Raw genomic sequence first — 18,920 nt, forward strand, 5'->3', positions numbered from 1 at the left:
CATGGTATGGCCACAAGGTCATGAAGATAACTGCACCTTGTTGTGGGCTGTTATTATACCCGATCAGTTGCCGGCTGTGAGCCAGCGCAGCCCTAATGAAGCCGGGCTGAATGACAGGTGACCTGGAAAAACCTGCAAACATTTTTTTTTTAAAATGTTTATTTAGGTTGGAGGGGTTTTGCTGAGTAAGCATGCTAATCTAAACTTTACCTTGACAACCTCCAATTGTGAGAAACTAACTGAAAGAAAAGTTAGTTGTTACTATTATTGACATGATTTTTGTTGTCGTTAATGATAAAACACAAGTTTTTGGCAAATGGATCTGATGAATCGGCACAGAAATCCTCCTCTGTGGAGTCTAGAGTGGTGGTGGTGAAAAGCTGGAGATGATCTGGTGATGTCTTACCACGTGAAGAGCTGATAGATCTGATCTGCTGCAGGACTCCTGAGGGCCTCACTGGACCTGGAGCACTTCTGAGGCTGCTCTGACGAGCACTGGAGGTGGAGGTTGGGCTGCTCAAAAAGTGCTGACATGACAAAAGACAGGAACCCAGAAAAGTCCAGTTTTAATGTTAGATAGTGACAAGGTGGTTAATTCACAGACATCCAAATCCACAGATTGAGCTGAAAACATGGCATATATTCTGCAAGAGTTTGTGGGTTTATTCTATTTATAAAAAGATAAAACAATATACAGAGGCAATTTTTTGAATATTTTAAATGTTTCAGAAAATAAGGAAGGAGGAAAAACATGGTTCAAGATCCAGTTTGAGCAGCAGCAGCATACTGAGAAACCACAGCCTGTGACATCTTGGGGAGTTTCTAATTTCCTTGGTGATTTTCAACATCATTTTGTGTCAGTGTCAGAAAGAGGCAACAAACAACACAACACCTCATACTCACAGTAAGGTGTGGTTTACTGTACATGGGTTTTTTTGAAGGCAAGAAGGTTTTTAATGAAGTAAAAGCCAATATTGAATGTATTCATGTTCAGCTCTGGTGGAATACTACTCCAACATGCTAAACTAATTCTGTTTTAAACAAGACAAATAAACAAAAACACATGAACACACACACCTGTAGACAAAAAAAAAAGTTTCTTATCCAAGAAATAGCAATCACCACCATCAATTACAGGTGAATAGTCAGGACAAAACATTCTCAAATTATTAAAAGCTACTGAATGATGACAGTGATTGTGTATCAGGACATATTTTCTCAACTGTAGGAGGAAGTTTTGGTTATCAGGCTACGAGGTCTCCATCTGCAGGGAGGCCACAGGTTGACCTCTGCTGTCAGCCTGCAGGTGAGCAGCTACAGTTTCAAACACTAGACTACACTTCCCTCTAGTGGATATGATGAGTGGAAACAAGAGACACAAATGGAAGTGTGTCAGCGCTGGTGAACGCTTACAAACACGCCCCTATTTTGATATTATTTGTCAGTGTATACATACATTATAACTGAGCCAGAATGCACAATATCAGGGCCATAATTATTTTCCTGCTGTGACACATCGAAAGGTCTGCTAAGAAAAAGGTCCACTGAGGACCAAACACTGGGCTTTAGTGCCACTCTGTGCTCATTCCACACCTAAATACACTGTACATTTAAATGCAGTATTTCCCAGTGACAAATCACAACAGACCCAAGGTCTACTCATGTTCATGAAGTGGTGATTTAACACTCAGTCCATAGCTGTTACATATGAGGTGGACACAATAACATCAACACTAGGCCTGCTATGATTATTCCATCAACTGATTAGCTGACAAAACAAAAATAACAATTTTGATAATCAACTAATTGTTGAATTAAAAATAACAAAACAAGCCAACTGAAGACTAAGAACCATTTCATAGATTAAAAATGAATCAATAATTGAAAAAGGATTTTCTGCAGCTTGATCAATAATGAAAATAATCATTGGCTGTTACAGCCCTAATCAACACCTCATTTTATTGAAACTTTGAAACAGTTTTTCTCAAATGCTTAAGCACATTTTTTGAAAAAACAAAAAACTGCAGTGCTCTGACATTAAACACATATTATCATATTTGGCTGCACTGCATTTAATTTGTCCTGCAAAAGACCGTCACTCATGTGTCACAAGTGTCACTTCAAACTGACATCAGTTCATCACTGCAACCAAAACGCCATTTTTACTTTGCATTGCTGTGTCAAGACAGTCGAACGTCTAAAGGAATACGTTGAAATCCACAGTTGAGTCCACAGAAATATCTATATCAATATTTAATTTCTTATTGACGCTGGCACACCGTGATGCTAAAGTACATATATCTTGTGCCTCCAGCTGAATTGTATCCATCAAATGTCACCAATTTCAACAAATACTCCGTCTCACTGTCAGTGTGCTCTTGCTCCTCTGTTCATTTAAAGCACTTTACGGTAACATTTAGGTAAAAGCTACCATAATATTGTATAGTAAAGACAAACGTCTCCATACAACAAATTCCTGTCAGTTAGGGTCTACTGTAGAAACCTCCCGTCTGGCTACAGCATTTTATCAACCTTGCATTTTATATTTTCTCTTTTAATACACAGAGGTCTTTTGGCATGGTGCAACCCTCTCTTACATGTAGGCCCTGTCCTCTCTCTGTCTGCAGCCACCATACCAACAGTTTACCTTAACATTTTTCTTCTTCTGTGAACAGCCTGTTGTTTTTCTCTCACGTTTGTCTGCTCCATGTGTGGTAATGTAAAACAGCCTCAGCCTCTGTAGAGTAACTGAGAAATCAAAGCACATGAACTGCACATGTAATGCAATACCTTTATGCAACTTACAATGCAGGTATCTTCCTCCTTTGGAAAATAAGAAATCATGTACTAACTTTAAGCTTTGCATAGGTACACTTTGTTGGATATGGTTGTTGCACATAAACGCATAATGCCCAGCAGATGCTCCTTTTTCCAAACATGCAAAGGTAAAGTTACACAAATTATAGCAAATTACATATGTACAAATTATGTCAGGGTCCATACAATCTTTTGATCTTTACATACATGGATAATCAATGTGCAGACATTAACCTAAAGGTCCCAAAACACTATTGTTATTCAAGTTTGTTGTTTGGAGAGCCCTAGTAAATACCACCCCGTCTCTGTTTGACAGAAGTTTCACTTTCTTTTCCCCTGAAAGGGATCGCCCATGTTTCATCACTTTCCCTCTGTCCCACAGCCGCTGTTGTTCGCCACTTCTACATACGGAGACGGACATGGAGAAACAAACTGGAGAAAAAAAAAGGTAATATTTTGCGAGGCGGAGATTTTAACAGGTTGCGTTTTGCAGAGTTAAGTTTTACAAACGACCACAGTTGCAAACCTGAGGTAACCTTTGATTTATGCTGGCCTGTGTGGAGATGAGTTTCAGGTGAAGTTGATTTATCTCATTATCTGATCACTGTCATGACCATAACAGAGAAAACTGCACTGAACCGTGAGTGAAGGGTTAAACATGTAGCTTTGTTTGCAGCACTTATGTCTTTGATCTGCCGTTTTCAGGGTTAAAACAGCATGCTATCTTGGCACTTCTCATCTAGAGATAACAAAGCTCATTTTCTCGAGATAATGACATTAATTCACATGCTATCAGGAGATAGGGAGCATTCGAGATAACGAAACGTGATCTCGGGAATAACAGCCTTTCTCGGATTCCGTAGTAGTACTTCCGCAAATTTTTGATATCAAAAGCTGCACGTCATCTGTTTATCACTGAATATTACATTTGGTTTTGGGGCTGTTGCAATAAAAAGGCCACATTTATAGTCCAATAGTATAAAGTTCCACTGTATAGGGGATTTATTATTTTTTTAAAGTAATAAATTAATCATTCTGCATTATTTGATTACTCAGAATCACACAGCATGTGTAATAATGCACAGGCATTGTCCTGCACTCTGAGAATGTGTCCCTACAACTCAGTGGACTTGAAGAAAGATAGTATTGGGTGCTATGTTAAAGCACGGTCCAGTGCTGTTTATGGGTGAAATGTTTTAGCTGTATTTTACTGACTGCCATGTATTATTTCTGCTGGGTTCTATAACAAACTATTTCGATTGGCAGTACCTTAAAAACTATTTGCCCTATTTGTCTTTGGTAAATTAACTTAATTTTCTCTGTCCATGTCAACAATGCTGCTATTTTTTTTACATCATATTACAAGTGCAATATCTTTAACCAAGGATATTCAATTTAATTTCTGCTTATTTGCTTATCTGTTGTCTTCCTGTGATGTATGTGTTTGTTTCCTCATCAGCGTCAGCGGCTTCAGTTTTGGATCGAGCCCCGCAGTTGCAGCTACTTCAAGCAAACCCACTTCGAGCACAGAAGTGGGCACCAAAGAGCCTTTCAACATATTTGCAACTACATTCAGCTCATTGGACCAAGCAAACAAACCTAGCTTTACGGCCCCAAGTAAGCTACTAAACAGATCCACAACTGTCAAAGAAAATGTGTTACAAAAAGATTGGACACCTCACTGTGATAGTTTTTCTCCATTGTGTGGATGTATGGTAAAAAGGATACACAACTGTGTCCCAGTTTCTCAAACAGTAAATGCATGCTTCAAAACCCTTTATGCAATTGACAAAATAACATGACGTCATCGAAAAAGAAAAACCCAAAGAAAAATGAATTGACACAGAACATCAAAATAACACAGTACATCAAACTGAGCTCTGAACTCTTACCCCTGTACCCCTGTATTTTCCCACCTTATATTTGCTCATATTCTATGTGGCATCAAAAGCTAGTAAGTTGTTACCACTGCAGATGGTATATTTCTGAAATACTTTTAAGATGGCTATAGCACTTCCTACAAGTTACAAAATAATTTTCATTATTTGCATGACGCCTGTTTTCTGTCTGTGGAGACTGAACCAACCCATCTCATGACTTTGTCTAAGAGACTTGCAGCTTGTTTTTGTGCTCATAAACTCTATTGTGGCTTCTGGACATCTGATATCACTGTGTGTTTGCCACTTCTCTGTAGACCTAGAAAAATACATTGAATAACAAACAGATGCAAGGTACATTATAATAGTAACCTTTATTTTAATGCATTTTAGAGGATGTGAAATATAACAAACAGTGGGTGTTTAATTAAACCTAATCAAGTCTTAAACTCTCTGCAGCAGTTAAAGAGCTGGTCGGAGATAAACAGAAAAATACGGATTCGACAAAAGCGTGAGTAAAGCTTTGACGTTCAATAAAACAAGCTCCATTCCTGTTTATGGACATGGGTAATGATCATGTTTTATAGTATTTTAAGTGCAAGATCTTTAACCAAGGACAATCAAGCAAATTTCTGCTCCTTTGCTTTATCTGTTGTCGTCCTCTGATATATGTGACTGTTTTCCTCATCAGCTCTGGCGGCTTTAGATTTGGAACTGTAGCCCTACCTGCTACTGCCACAGCACTGGGTGCCAAAAATGCTCTCAAAAAAGTCAGTTCAACAGAGCAAAGGGCGGCCAAACCTTTTGCTTCCATGGGTAAGCTACTACACAGTTCCACACCCAGGCAACTGTCAAAGACTCTGTCAAAGCTATGGAAATGGAAATGGATGTGATCGCTGTGTATTTTGCCAGTTACTCAAAGAATCAGAGAAAGGTGGGAGAAAGAGCTGAAACTTAACCAAATCTGAATATTTCCATCAACTCTTAAACTCTCCTCAACAGGTCAGGCTATGTTGGAGTCTCAGTGGAGAGATGTGGAGTGGACAGAGGAGTGAGTGAAGCTGTCAAGTTTGCAGCTCTTTTAATTACTAGCAGTCACATTACTACATTATGTGCTAATTTTAAAGTGAAAAGAAAACATATTTTAAACACTATCAACAACAAGTGAACATCTTGAATTCCAACCTAGGCAAAAGACGAGCCTGATGAAGTCTGTCAGCTCCTATAGACCGAGCTGTGAGGGGGTGACTCAGGCCAGAGTTCTCCTCCTCGGCCCGGTCAGTTCTGGGAAGTCCAGCTTCGTCAGTTCAGTCCAGTCGGTGTTTAATGGCAGAGTCACCAACCGGGCCATGGTGGGCTCCTCCGCAACAAGCTTCACCAAGAAGGTACAAATGGAGTGGCAGTATTTACATTTTATTTAGTATTTACAATTTCATTGTTGCATTTCTAAAAATAGATGATAATTTAAAAGGATGAGTTTGTCTTTACTGAATCCCTAACTGCTTCAGGAGGGTATCTGAGCAAGTCACCCAAGAAAGGAAAAATGGCCACACACTGCTTTCTCTTTCATGTTGGGAAAATCGGAGGTCAAAATGATGTCAGTCATTTTCCATGTGAAATAAAAGAAGAAATGTGAACAAAATAAGCAGTTTGCAGATATATATTGTCTATCATTGGCGAGCATAATGGGTGCCCGAAGCCTGTAGATGTTTCTCCCCTGCTTTTACACAATTAATAGTTTGATGTTTATCTGTAGAACATCATCTCATACAAAATAAATTCAACTCGAGTTCCACTTATTAGCTTTTCTGAAGCTTTTAACTGCATCTCATGGTCTTTGGCTGTGACAACTGCACAAGTTTAAGATATTCTTTCTGATATTGCTCAGGTCAAGACATGTTCAGTGACAGTAAGACTGAAAGTCTCGAGTTTGTTCTTAAGAAGACAGTGGTGGTGAAAACCTGTAACCAGCAGCCAGGTTGTTCCAGTGCTTTCAGAGGCACCCATCCATCCCCTTAACTTTCTTTCTGTTCGTGTCAGCTGCAGTCCTTCAACATCCGTGGTGAGAAGCAAGAAGATCCTACCAGACTGGTGCTGTGTGATGTCATGGGCTTAGGGAATGGAGAGATGACCGGACTGACCCTCCATGACATCCTGTCCGTCATTAAGGGCCATGTACCTGAGGGCCACAAGGTACAGCAAGGATCATTAAATGGTTATTTTTTTGTAACATTGTGATCTTGGCCTGGTTTTGTCAGCTCATTTTCCTAATGCATAGTCGATAGTCTTGGTTCAAACTCCATAAACTGTTACACTACTGAAGATTGAATCCCTTCTTTTGTTTCTCCCAGTTCAGCCCAGATCAGCCAGTGAGATCAGAGACTGTGGGCTATGTAAAGAGGCCAAGCCTTAAAGACAGGATCCACTGTGTGGCCTTTGTGGTGGACGCCTCTAAAATCCTGACCTACCCCAAAGGCCTCAGGACCACCTTCCAACAGCTCCGAGAGCACATCAGCGATCTGGGTGAGCAAAAAACAAACACGACAAAATTTTCAGACACAGTCATGTTATATTGAATGGTTGTCAGTGTTTCTGTTGGATTTTTGCTGTGGTTAGAACTGCACAAGGAAGAAGAATTGCAGAGAAACCTTAATGACTGCAGTGTATTCTGTCTATCAGGTGTTCACCAGGTGGCTCTGCTGACCCACATTGACCAAATTTGTCCAGAAACAGCCAAAGATGTCACCCAGGTTTACAAGAGCTGTGCAGTTCAGAACACGGTAGGTTGAAATAAACCATATGCAGTTTGAAAAATGTTCATGTAGCCTACTGTAATTGTCCAATTAGGACTCAGAGGTTGTTCCTCTAAAAGAGAAATGGAAATGCAGAACACACATTACTATGAAGCTATTGCATGATACAGACACTACAGTTGTGATTTATGTCTATGAGGACACAATGCCTACTTTTTAGCATTAGCAGTCAGAACACACATTAAGAAACGTATCATATATTTTATAGTGACTCTAATAGAACTTGTTTTGAATATGCATTGTTTGGGTGTTAATTTCAGTGGTTTATGTGATCCACAGTGTGACCACCAGGTACTGGATATTTAAATCATCAACAACAGTACAAAAGTGGAGTACTCAAAACTATATAGACAGCTTGGGGCTTATGATGATGAAGTCTAATTATCAGTAGCAGACAGAAAGATGGGATCACCATGCAGACTTTAGGTGGAGATGTTTTACCTTAAATTTAGGTTCATTACCAATTTACAAGCCGACAAAGGCTTTTTATTAACCTGCCATTCAAAAAATTCATTCTGTAAATAAAATGTGGGATATGACTGAACAAAAGTTACCCGCTCTCCTCTGTGGTGTTCATTCCAATGTAGCAAACATGGCTAAATATGTGATTTAAAAAACCCCAACATTTTATAGTTATTTTATAGTGTTTGTGTGTATTTGTCTTTGTAGATGGATGGCGCTGGAGCTCTGTTGGGTATGTCCACCTCCTACATCGTCCCTGTGAAGAACTACTCCTCAGAGCTGGACCTGGATGTGAACACCGATGTGCTACTTCTTAGTGCTGTCGACCACATCCTGCAGTATGCTGATCTGTATTTCCAGGACAATACACCACAATGTACGGGGTCAATGACATACAAAGACATTGACCTCTGAGCTTTTGCATAATGCCTTAATCTTTTGCTGTTTGCTATAAATGTTGAACTTTAGTAGCATTAATAAGACAAAGATAGTGATAAGAGTCGAAAAGATGAGAAATTTAATAGAATATGGAAAACTTACAGGTTATCAAATGAACAAAATCTGAAGCCATTATCTTAATGGGGACTTTGCTGGCACAACAAGATTCAACCAACCAAGGGTTCAGAGGAGCTGTCACAATTTCTGACACAGCACAGCTTTTGAAGGCCATTTATGGGAAAATGAGGGGTAAAATAAAAACTGACCCTACACAATGAGAAGTCCTCCCCTTACCCCTAATAAGGCTGCTCTTTATATTCCAGTCTCTACCCACAGAGGTTCCCATCTCTACATTTAAAACAATTAACAAATAAATATCACGAACAAAAGGCCCAGAATTCAATTTTAAAGAATTTAATGCTTTAAAGAAAAGGAGGCCTAGATTAAAAAAATATTATTGGGCAGCCCAGCTCAGATCAATGGATGGTTGCATGGATATCTCAAGATAAAGATACTATATGGGTCAGAAGAGAAAAGAGTGATTGCCTAAATGTGCTCTTAGACCCATTCATGAATCAAGACACATGGAGACTAAATGCAATTAGCAATCAGTAGTTAAAAAACACTTAAAATATGGACCAGTATCAGATATAAGTCATATAATAATATATATAAGATATAATGTATAGGATATAAGACACATCAATGTCTCAAGCAATGAGGATTGCACATAACATGGCCTTTCTCCCTTTCTAACTAGAAAAAGGGTTTTAAAAATGAAAAGAAAAAGGATTAATCATGTTGGGTCAGCTACCTGAGGGAGGAGAGCAGATGATCTGTGAACAGCTTTAGTGTAAACACAACCCTCTAGCCCATTACTTTTTTAGGTACCTACATCTGAGGCATTACTAACAGAAACTCAAAGAATGGGACATACTATATACTTCACCATCCAACGTGGCAATTTATTTATGTTGACAAATAAGAGCACTATTCAAAAGATTATATTGCACACATATAAGATATTACAAGAAGAACTAATGGACAATAGTTTGGATGTCACACCATAATTTCAGATAAAAAGTGGGAATTGTCATACAGAGAGGGACATAAAATAACAAATTGCCCAATTTGGAAGGAATTCAAATGGAAAGTTAAGATGAGATTTTTCATATATTCTCTTGTCATATCACCATGCACCATGGACCAGTGCTGGAGGGTCTGTGGCTTGGTAGGAGACCACACACGCACATAATTACCAGATTATTGGCAAAACATACAAAATCAACTTTTAAAATGTTTATGTATAGAATTGTCTTTAGAACTATCTTACTTCCTTTTAGGAGTATTACCAGAAAAATAGATTAATACTGAGAGTCCTTCTATTTTCACAGTGTCCTGGCTGAGGCCAAAGCCAAAGATTTTCTCTTTCACAATGTAGATTTGTCAGTTTTGTCTTTTTTCATGCATGAATGACACTATTCACTATTCATCCCTGTTTTTTGAGAATGGAACTATATATGAGGACCAATAAGATATTTAGATAGATAGATATACTTTATTCATCCCAGAGGGGAAATGCAATCATTTATTTAATTTACACCTGTGTTTTATCTCAGAATGTGTGACTGCACCTGACAAAATGAAATACAAAGGAGTTCAAAGAAATTACACGTTTGTTTTTTTTTTTTACAAAGTTGTAATAGACGAAACTGTATCATTCAGAATAAAATCCTAAATTTGTAAAATGTCATCGATGAGTGGTCTTTGTATGAAGGGAACTGGCTCACATGCAACAATCATTCATAAAAAAAAAAGAGTTGTTTTGAGTGTCATGAAATTTGGTGAAATATGCTTGTCCACAGAGAGCCGTACATGGTACAGCATGTGACTGAGAACACGAATTATAAGCCTCAAAGAATCCTGTTTTATTTTGAAGGTATTGTCATTCTAGTCTGAATACTTCCAGTTTCATTTTCGCCGAACTCATACCACTGCAGGCTGTAGTACCATGTAGCTGCGTGGTTTGGTACACACCCTGCACAGCCGTCTACCTACAGCCGTAAACCTACAGTGAAGACGAGAATCTAAAAGAGAGAGAAGGAGGTAAGACTGAAAATATTAAAGGGCTGCATATTTTTTAATATGAAGTTGTAGCCTTTGGGTTTTTCATTGTTTCCTTTACTTTTGCGTCTGACGATGTGGCACGGTGTTGCTCAAGCTAAGCTCCAGTTTTGAACTGAGCTGAGGAAGAGTTACAATCAGTTCATCTAATTAATCAACTTAATCCGGTATGTAAATGATAAGAGTTTCAAATGATTGCAAAAGAACTTGGCATCCAATGCAAACACGTGAAAACTCGGTGTGGCTGCAGTTAGTACTACAATAAACTCTTTCTTTTCTTTATCAGTATGCAAGGACTGGAGTTATTACTCTGCCTCAAATTTTGTGAAAACCTTTCTCACACAATACAGTCTTCAAAACACAATGTTTATTTTGTGTTTTGAGAGAAAAAAAATCATGAGAACTACAGGGGCAACTTAGAGGAAATTACAAGAACACAAATGTAGAGTTGAGGTTCATTGATCGCCTTGGCTTAACTCCTGTACATTAACTTTAAGAGGAAAAACTTCCACAGGACTCAGATGTAAAAAGGACACATCAAAGTCCTTACAGCATCCTATTATATAAGCATTCAAAGTTAAGTTCTTCCAGTTCACATGCTGTACTATGGTAATAAAACCTGTGGCTAATTCGGTACCTTTTACACAACTGATACAAAAAAGTGTAGGTATACATACTGTTGCCTTCAAAGAATACACATGAATTAAATCAAATGATTATTCACTGACTACTTACTATTTATCTATTTATTCAATGAGATTGCTTATTTTAACTCAATTTGCATAAACTATAAAACAAACTACTACATATATTCAATGAACTTAACACACACACACACACACACACACACAAACACACACATATATATATATATATATACACACACACACACACATATAAAATGTATGTGGCTCAAACAACAATTACTTTATGAATTGTGTGGACATTTGACAAGGACAGAATATCACATTTTTGATAGGAAATCTAGGAACTTCTTTTTTAAATTCAAAATATTCAAGTATAAGCCTTATATATTTCAGTAATCAGAAACATGCATCTGTTGACACAGTATTGAGATTTTTTTAAAAAAGAAGAAAAAGGAAACAAAAAGCAAAGTTGTTTCTGTCCGTCGACTGGATAGGATAAATACTGTAAGTTCCAATAAAGGAGAACTTGCTGGTGGAATTCTGCTAATTTTAGAGGCAATTTGTAGAGATCATAATCACATTGCAATAGAATAACATCTTCCATTTTCTGAAAGATGGCATCACAGATGCGAAACCAAAATGAGACTTTGTGCAGCGTGAAGGATTTCGGCCATTTTAATTTGAGGTTTTTTGATGTGGCTCGAGTCCTGAGACTCACAGAAGAATCAGGCATTAGCAAAGAGAGAGAAACAGGGCCTCTCTGGAGGTCGAGCTGGAGGCCTGGCGCCGAGGACCAGGTCCCTCCGGAGGTTGAAGGTGGGTCATTAGAGGAACGTTGAAGGCCCCACAGGAGGCTGAGCAGGAGGGTGAAAACCACAGACAGAGCCCCACTGGAGGGCAAGCACGAGGCTGTCATCATAGGCAGAGCCCCGCTGGAGGGTAAGCAGGAGTTGACTGGATTGGTGACTGGGGATCAGGAACTCTCAGGATCAGGATCACCAACATGGGATCAGGAGCAGGTAGCAGCTGAACCGCTGACTGAAAACCAGGAGCTGATGTCGGACCATCAACTAGACACGAGGAGCAGGCGTCGGCCAGACTGCTGACTGGGAACCAGGAGCAGGTGTTGACTGGACCACCAATGGGACACAATAAGCTGGCATCACACTGAGTAGGACCCCAACGCTGGAACAGCTGGTGCATCAGCCAGGGCCATTGACTCAGGAACAGACTCAGGAACAGACTCAGCTCTGGCTGGGGTGGTTGACACTGGAGAAGAGGAGGCGTAGACCAAGATGGCTGACACAGGAAGGGGCGAGGCACTGACCAGGACCCCCAAAGAAGGAACAGGCAAGATGTCAACCAGGACCCACCTAACACTAGAACAAGTGAGGTGTCAGCCAGAGTGGTTGACGCAGGAACAGATGAAACACTGTCCAGCACCACCAATTCAGGAACAGGCGGGACCCCCAATTCCAGAACAAGTTTGGCATCAGCCAGGGTCATTGACACAGGAATACGCTGGAGTGAGTGAGGTGTCAGCCTGGGTGGTCAACCCAGGGACAAAGTCAGGAACAGATGAGGTGTCGACTAGGACCCCCAGTCCTGAGGCTCAAGATAGCTGGGCAGCCGGGGGTGTGGCTCTATTAAAGAAAGCCCTGAGCAATGAGTTCCAGGTGTGACTCCTGGCCAGCTGGACAATCTGTAGCATGTCATTCCCCTACACTCTCCCTGCATTTCCTGTCTGTCTCCACTGTCTCTATATAAAATGGCAAAAAAAGAATCAAGAAAGAACTAAAATTTCCATGGTTGTAGGAAATATTGGACCCTAACTATTATGTGAATGAATAACGTTTACTCATTTTAACACATTTGTGTTTCTCTTTCTATTTAGGTACCAAAGTGAGCAAACAACAAAAGTTTATTGAGCATCCTCTACGCACATCAACAGACCAACCTTCCACTATGAACTCAATGCTAACCAGGAGCCAGCAGAGAACAATCTGCTCCCAGCTGGGAAGAGTCAAGTTACAGCTGCTGTACAAGGCCAGCATCCATGGTTTCACCGGTGCAGCCTTCCACCAACGATGTGACAACCACGGTCCCACAGTGTCTGTGGGCTTTAACACCTCAGGTTATGTGTTTGGAGGCTACACCAAACAACCTTTCAGTCAGTCTGGTCAGTATGTGCATGATGACCAGGCCTTTCTCTTCACCTTCAGTGGAGAGAAGCTCCTCAAATATCCAGTCACTCACCCTGTTTATGCAGTGAAAATGATTGCTAACTCTGGTCCATATTTTGGAGAAGCATTGGTTCTTGTCAATGGAAGCAAAGCAGTAGTGTATAGCAATCCAGGAAATTATTACAACTTCAATGCTGCAGAAATGCATAACAACGACCTCAACCTGACAGAGTGTGAAGTCTATCAAGTGGAGGGTAAGTTCTTGCTAAAACTATCTTTCTACTTTCAAACAGATTGTATCTTTCATCAAGCCCAATGCAACTTCTAAATATTCATACTTTGTTGTGACAAATCCAGAAGTGGCTAGATCTGCCAAAAACAAAAAAATACACATGCCTTCCCCTTTTTTGACACCCTACACCAATGATTTTTGTACAGTCCATTCATGTGATATGGGATGGAGGACAGAGAAAAGATTCCCATGCTCACAGCTTGCAATCGTTCACATGATCAAGACAGTTTTATGAATACAGAGCCAGTCATGCATTGACAATATTACACCATATCCATTAAATCTTTGGTTTAATTTTATTGAACACTTTCATGGCACGTTGGTACTCCCATATTATTAAACACCAAGCTGGATATATTAAAGCTTTCAGTTGTAATTATAACTTGGATGTTTATGTGAATACTGTTTGCACCTGGAAACTAATTTTCAGTAGTTCTAATATAACATGAATGTGGAACTAGGCCTCCAACACTATGCAATAAAAAGGATTATTATTTATACCATAAAATATGGTATTTGATATTAACGATACTATGTATTATCCATGTGCTATGTACAACTGTCACAAAGAAAAACATTTTTTATTAAATTCGATAAGATCGTTATTCTGTAAAGTTGTTTTTGCTCTTCAACAGAAACCACAGAACTTGAAAGGCCATGGAGGACTATAATCTGGGAATCTGAGTAAGATGAGCCACTATCCTACACATAATGCTCATTTCAAAGTAAAAAAGATGGGTTCAGGCAGTGCTACTATGCTTTTCTAGGCATAATACACCTATATATAACTGTTTTACATTATGATGGACGTAGTGTCTCTGCAAAACATTATGTAATGAAATTGTTTGTCATGCTTACTCTGCTATACTGTTTAACTGTACAATTCTTAACAAATTGTCACAATTTTACCTGCAACCACGAGCACTACCATCGTCGAAATGAACTGGCTGTGCACAAAAATCTCTGTAGCAATTAGGCCAAAAACCAACCAACCTTTTCACTACGTTAAAAAGTTCTTTATCTTTTCTTCTCTGTACAGGAAGAGGAAGGAGATGATGGACAGTATTAAGATCTACAAACCCACAGTCAGATCTGTGTCCCAAGTTCAGGTTCTTCTCATTGGACCAGTTGGAGCTGGAAAGTCCAGCTTCTTCAATTCTATCAACTCTGTATTCAGAGGCCACGTCACCAGCCAGGCCATCGCTGGCTGCTCTACCACCAGCCTCACCACTCAGGTTAGTCTCTGCCCTTCGATGATTTTCCATATGTGGTGATTGATTTCAAAATAAAAATCCTGCCCTGTCCACATTTTGTGGTCTGTCACTCCATCATTTGTACCCAACAGTTTCGCAGCTACTCCTTGAAAGCTGGGCGCGAGGGAAAACCTCTGCCAATCATCTTGTGCGATACTATGGGATTGGAGGAAAGCATAGGGGCGGGGCTTGATATAGATGACATCAGCAGCATCCTTAAAGGTCATCTACCAGACCGTTATCAGGTACAGCTTTTTGTTACATGTTGTTTTGTTACACCAAGCAGGACACTGACTGTATGAGTCATTGATTTTGGCTGTTCACTCAAACTGTCCCTGTCTTTCCCTTTAACTGTTCGACACAGTTCAACCCCTCTGCTCCTCTGCATTCTGAGGCCCACGGCTATTGTAAGTCTCCAGGACTCAAGGATAAGATCCACTGTGTGGCTTACGTCATTGATGCCTGTAAGATCTCCATCATGCCGACAAAGCTGGAGGAAAAGCTGGATGCTATCCGGAGAAAGATCAACTTAATGGGTCAGTAAAAATGAGTCCCATTTCATTATAATGAACAGATGTATACAGTCTTAATGTCAGTGTGAGTGTATTCTCTCCGAATCTCAACATAGCACAATAAAAATAGAACAACAAGAGGCCAAATGGGGTGAATACCTAGTTTTGGGTTTTTACAGTATAATTCAGTGGATTATGTCTTAATATTTTAAAAAGACACTCTGACCCAAATGCAAGCTGGAGCCTGGGGTGGGGGTGATGTGTCACCACAGAAAAAAATCTCATGAAGTATTGTACAGCAGCAAAGCTCCAAATGGTCTGAGATTCTGCCTATGAGTAAATGTTGTGATCTTGCAGAAGACTAGAGTAACTGCCCCTTTGCACTGAAAGGGGCCCCTCTAGTGTCTAGGGTCTAGTGGAACATAAGTGTCGCTGATCACAACATAAAAGATTCCACATCACGACTGGTATCTGACTCTGTCTAATGAAGATGCCTAGTTGTTTGCACCAGTGCATTGTGCAAACAAAAACTTGACTGCAACTGCTGCAAACATTTGTTGCAAGTGTTGCAGTCCATATAACATTTCATAGGCCCAGCATCCATTTATAGTGCTCATCAGAAGGAGAAATTATAATTACTCCCTAAACTCTGCTGTGCTGAGCCTGGCAAATCTTTCTACATCTAAACTTTATAGAATGGTCTTTTTATCCTCTTGGATTTTATTTTGGTTCAATTCAACAAGGAAAAGTGAAAAACAACAAACACTAAAATTGAACCACTTTTTGAATTTGGTTTTCTCAATTTTTGGATTTGCCAACAAAATAGAAAAAATGTCTCTGTTTTTGAGTTTTCTTTAACATACTCACACCTAAATACCCCTTGAGAGTAAAACTCAATGTCTCTTATACAGGGAATAGTGACTCAGTAATCAAGGGAATGATTTGACACATTGATAGTTTTCCCTTGAAAAGTTGATGTTTCAAGAAAATTTAGTCTATAATGTTTACAAGTGTCCCTCACTACACCATTTTTAAAATGTCCTTTCTGTTCTGGCCTTTCCAGGGATTCCTCAGTTGGTCCTGCTCACTAGAGTAGATGAAGCCTGCCCCTTGGTGTCAACAGATGTGAGAAATGTTTACAAGAGTGGCTACATTAAGGAACTGGTGAGGATTTTAGGATTTTACATTGAAAAACAAAAATTCAGCAAATTCTTTTTTAGAGGAGTTTTTATTTATTTGTGTTGGTCTCAAAAGAGCAATATAATATACCAATGAATAATGTGAAGCTGCTTAAATTTCTTTTCCATAATTTAGTTTATCTAATTCTGTTCTCTACTTCTGTCATGATGCAAATACAACTATCCACAATTCCTCTAATAGAGCTGATGAAGCAGGTTGTCAAACCAAATTCATTCAATATTTATTTATCATGTGACTTTTGGTTAATAGTTTCATTTGGCTTGTAATGGGTAGCCATAATCAAAACAAAAATTCATGCTCTTTTTCAACACATGAAAACAAAATTTAGCTGTGATTTCATAAAAGTTGGCACAGTTCTCTGTGGACTTGAGAAAAAAGTATTAACTACCTTCATCTGATTCTTTTTGTGATCCAGATGCAGGAGGTCAGTGTACGACTCGGTGTGCCATTGTCTTGTGTTGTACCTGTGAAGAACTACAGCGAGGAGTTGGAGTTGGACCCGAACTGTGACATCCTGCTGCTCAGTGCCGTCATCCAAATGTTGCGCTTCGCTGATAATTACTTTGATGAAATCAGTGACCAATTCAGCAAAATTGAATGTAAAGAATAAGAAGTATTTGATGGATAGGATAACCCGAGGAACAGTAATGAAATGTCCCTCGCAATGATTCATCCATTTACCAGCAGGTGCCCAGAGCTAGTTCACTAAAAATACTAATTTGTGAACGAAAACCCTGACATCCCTTGTTTGTTCGAAACATTTTGTTGCATGTTTCTCAATTGAAGACAAACTGACCCGAAATCAAAAGCCTGCAGACTGATCTAGTGCTGGGAAAAAAAAAGAACAAAGGATTCTTTGCGACTAAAACTTTTATGAATTTGACACTGACTAAGATCCTGCCTTCTCTCTGCGCTCTTGAGGCCTGAAAGGTGCAAAACATTTAATATCAGAAATAGGCTACTTGATACATTCGGCAGTGCAGACCTGGGTTTACCACGGTAATATCACTCAAACCTCCCGGGAGTAGTCAGATCACAGTCAGGGAGTCAATCCAGTATAATTTGCACCTTTCAGTTGAACTTTCAGGTTGCTTTTCCATTTTTCCTTACATATTATAGTTACAGATTACATGTATGATAAACTTAGAGTTGACTGAAGCCTACTGTTGTCTAATGCACTATTTAGATTTATGCTACACAATAACATTTCATATTTTTGTTGACCAGATTTTGCATTAGTTACAAAACCTTGTTCATTTATCAAGTGTTAACTGAAAACGTTCATCATGTTTTGGTATTATGTAAAGTAGCAATCTCAAAGATCTGCATTTAGTTATATTTGGTGACATCTATGGCCATACAAGGGTAATCGCAGGCTTGTTTTTGAACCACACTTGGTGTTCCATTACCCAAAAGTTGATTGAACACTTGTCACTAACTGTGTAAATGATTTCTGGTGATTGTTTGCATGAGTCATACCAGATACCCAGTTCATAAAAATGTAAAGTGCAAGGACTTCTACATAATGTCAACAGTGGGTCATAGACTCAATCACCGTTACCTTATTCTGCGATATATAGTGACCTAAAAGACACTTATGTCGATGAAACTCTTCAAGATTCTCTTCAAGCCACTTTAAGTTAACTTTGTAGTAAAATGTCTTTTTACCAAGAGTATTTGATGATATTTCCTGTCAAGAACTACAACAACTAGTTTCTTAGATGGCAGGTAAAATCACGTCTATCATTATGTTGCATGTGTTATGTTGCCATGAAGAATTCTTGGTAAACTTAAACATTGGAAATGTGTTTGTTTTTAAAAAAAAAAAAGAAAAAAAAGAATGTGAAATCTAAATTTCTGTTTCCTTAATTATTCCTAAAAATGAGTAATTCCATTCAGTATTAGGAAAAGATCGCAGGTTTGGTTGGACTTTGTAACTGTCACAGGTGTGACTGACAACAGTAATGCGTCCCTTTCTTTTCCTCTGATGCTGGGCTGACAGAAAAACGAAGGTGAAGAGTTGAGACACTATAAAGGCAACTGAAATGTATGATGAACTTCCACTTATCCTTCAAAATAAAACACCTACTTTGTTTGAGTGAAGATAAAGAAAACGAAAGAATCAAGGGACAAGATTAAGTATGTTACCAAAAATGTTATACCAAAAATACCAAAAAATAAGGAATGAAGTACTTTTTCACAAACACATGTTCACTAGTTGTGGAATGAGGTAGCCTACTGTCATGCTGTTGATGGTATTTTAACCCATGTCAGTGGTGTAAATGTGTCTAAGGGCCACAAG

At 39.1% G+C, this 18,920-nt stretch overlaps 2 protein-coding genes across 4 annotated transcripts; both read left to right on the plus strand.

Annotated features, from left to right (window-relative positions):
- The first annotated feature begins 3,131 nt into the window (after positions 1 to 3,131).
- On the plus strand, positions 3,132 to 9,880 carry ifi44g (interferon induced protein 44g). Of its 3 annotated transcripts, none has more exons than XM_071486088.1 (10): positions 3,132 to 3,265; positions 4,277 to 4,434; positions 5,154 to 5,205; positions 5,386 to 5,510; positions 5,697 to 5,745; positions 5,884 to 6,079; positions 6,735 to 6,887; positions 7,046 to 7,217; positions 7,374 to 7,474; positions 8,177 to 9,880. In XM_071486088.1, the coding sequence occupies exons 1-10, from the start codon at positions 3,237 to 3,239 to the stop codon at positions 8,381 to 8,383; spliced, it is 1,242 nt and encodes a 413-aa protein (XP_071342189.1). In that variant the 5' UTR covers positions 3,132 to 3,236; the 3' UTR covers positions 8,384 to 9,880. The 3 variants fall into 3 exon arrangements, with proteins under 3 accessions (XP_071342189.1, XP_071342191.1, XP_071342190.1); XM_071486090.1 differs by having other exon boundaries at positions 5,157 to 5,205; XM_071486089.1 differs by lacking the exon at positions 3,132 to 3,265 and adding an exon at positions 3,301 to 3,391.
- Positions 9,881 to 10,356: 476 nt separating this feature from the next.
- Positions 10,357 to 17,350, plus strand: LOC139625982 (interferon-induced protein 44-like). The gene is made up of 8 exons (XM_071486087.1): positions 10,357 to 10,513; positions 13,073 to 13,615; positions 14,289 to 14,337; positions 14,693 to 14,888; positions 14,999 to 15,151; positions 15,271 to 15,442; positions 16,482 to 16,582; positions 17,034 to 17,350. Exons 2-8 carry the CDS (start codon positions 13,144 to 13,146, stop codon positions 17,226 to 17,228), a joined length of 1,338 nt encoding a protein of 445 aa, XP_071342188.1. The 5' UTR covers positions 10,357 to 10,513; positions 13,073 to 13,143; the 3' UTR covers positions 17,229 to 17,350.
- Positions 17,351 to 18,920: the final 1,570 nt, after the last annotated feature.

Source organism: Trachinotus anak, unplaced genomic scaffold (genome assembly GCF_046630095.1).
Source record: "Trachinotus anak isolate AG129_WGS33_773 ecotype Australia unplaced genomic scaffold, CSIRO_AGI_Tana_v1 ptg000010l, whole genome shotgun sequence".
NCBI classification, from domain to species: Eukaryota; Metazoa; Chordata; class Actinopteri; order Carangiformes; family Carangidae; genus Trachinotus; species Trachinotus anak.

Excerpts from the sequence above, each read along its gene's own strand:
- ifi44g (XM_071486088.1), top strand. The coding sequence starts at position 3,237 with ATGGAGAAACAAACTGGAGAAAAAAAAAG. Across the intron at positions 6,888-7,045 it reads ATGTACCTGAGGGCCACAAG|TTCAGCCCAGATCAGCCAGT; the intron begins GTACAGCAAGGA and ends TGTTTCTCCCAG. Across the intron at positions 7,218-7,373 it reads AGAGCACATCAGCGATCTGG|GTGTTCACCAGGTGGCTCTG; the intron begins GTGAGCAAAAAA and ends TCTGTCTATCAG.
- LOC139625982 (XM_071486087.1), top strand. The coding sequence starts at position 13,144 with ATGAACTCAATGCTAACCAGGAGCCAGCAGAGAACAATCTGCTCCCAG. Across the intron at positions 14,338-14,692 it reads ACTATAATCTGGGAATCTGA|GAAGAGGAAGGAGATGATGG; the intron begins GTAAGATGAGCC and ends TTCTCTGTACAG. Across the intron at positions 16,583-17,033 it reads GTGGCTACATTAAGGAACTG|ATGCAGGAGGTCAGTGTACG; the intron begins GTGAGGATTTTA and ends TTTGTGATCCAG.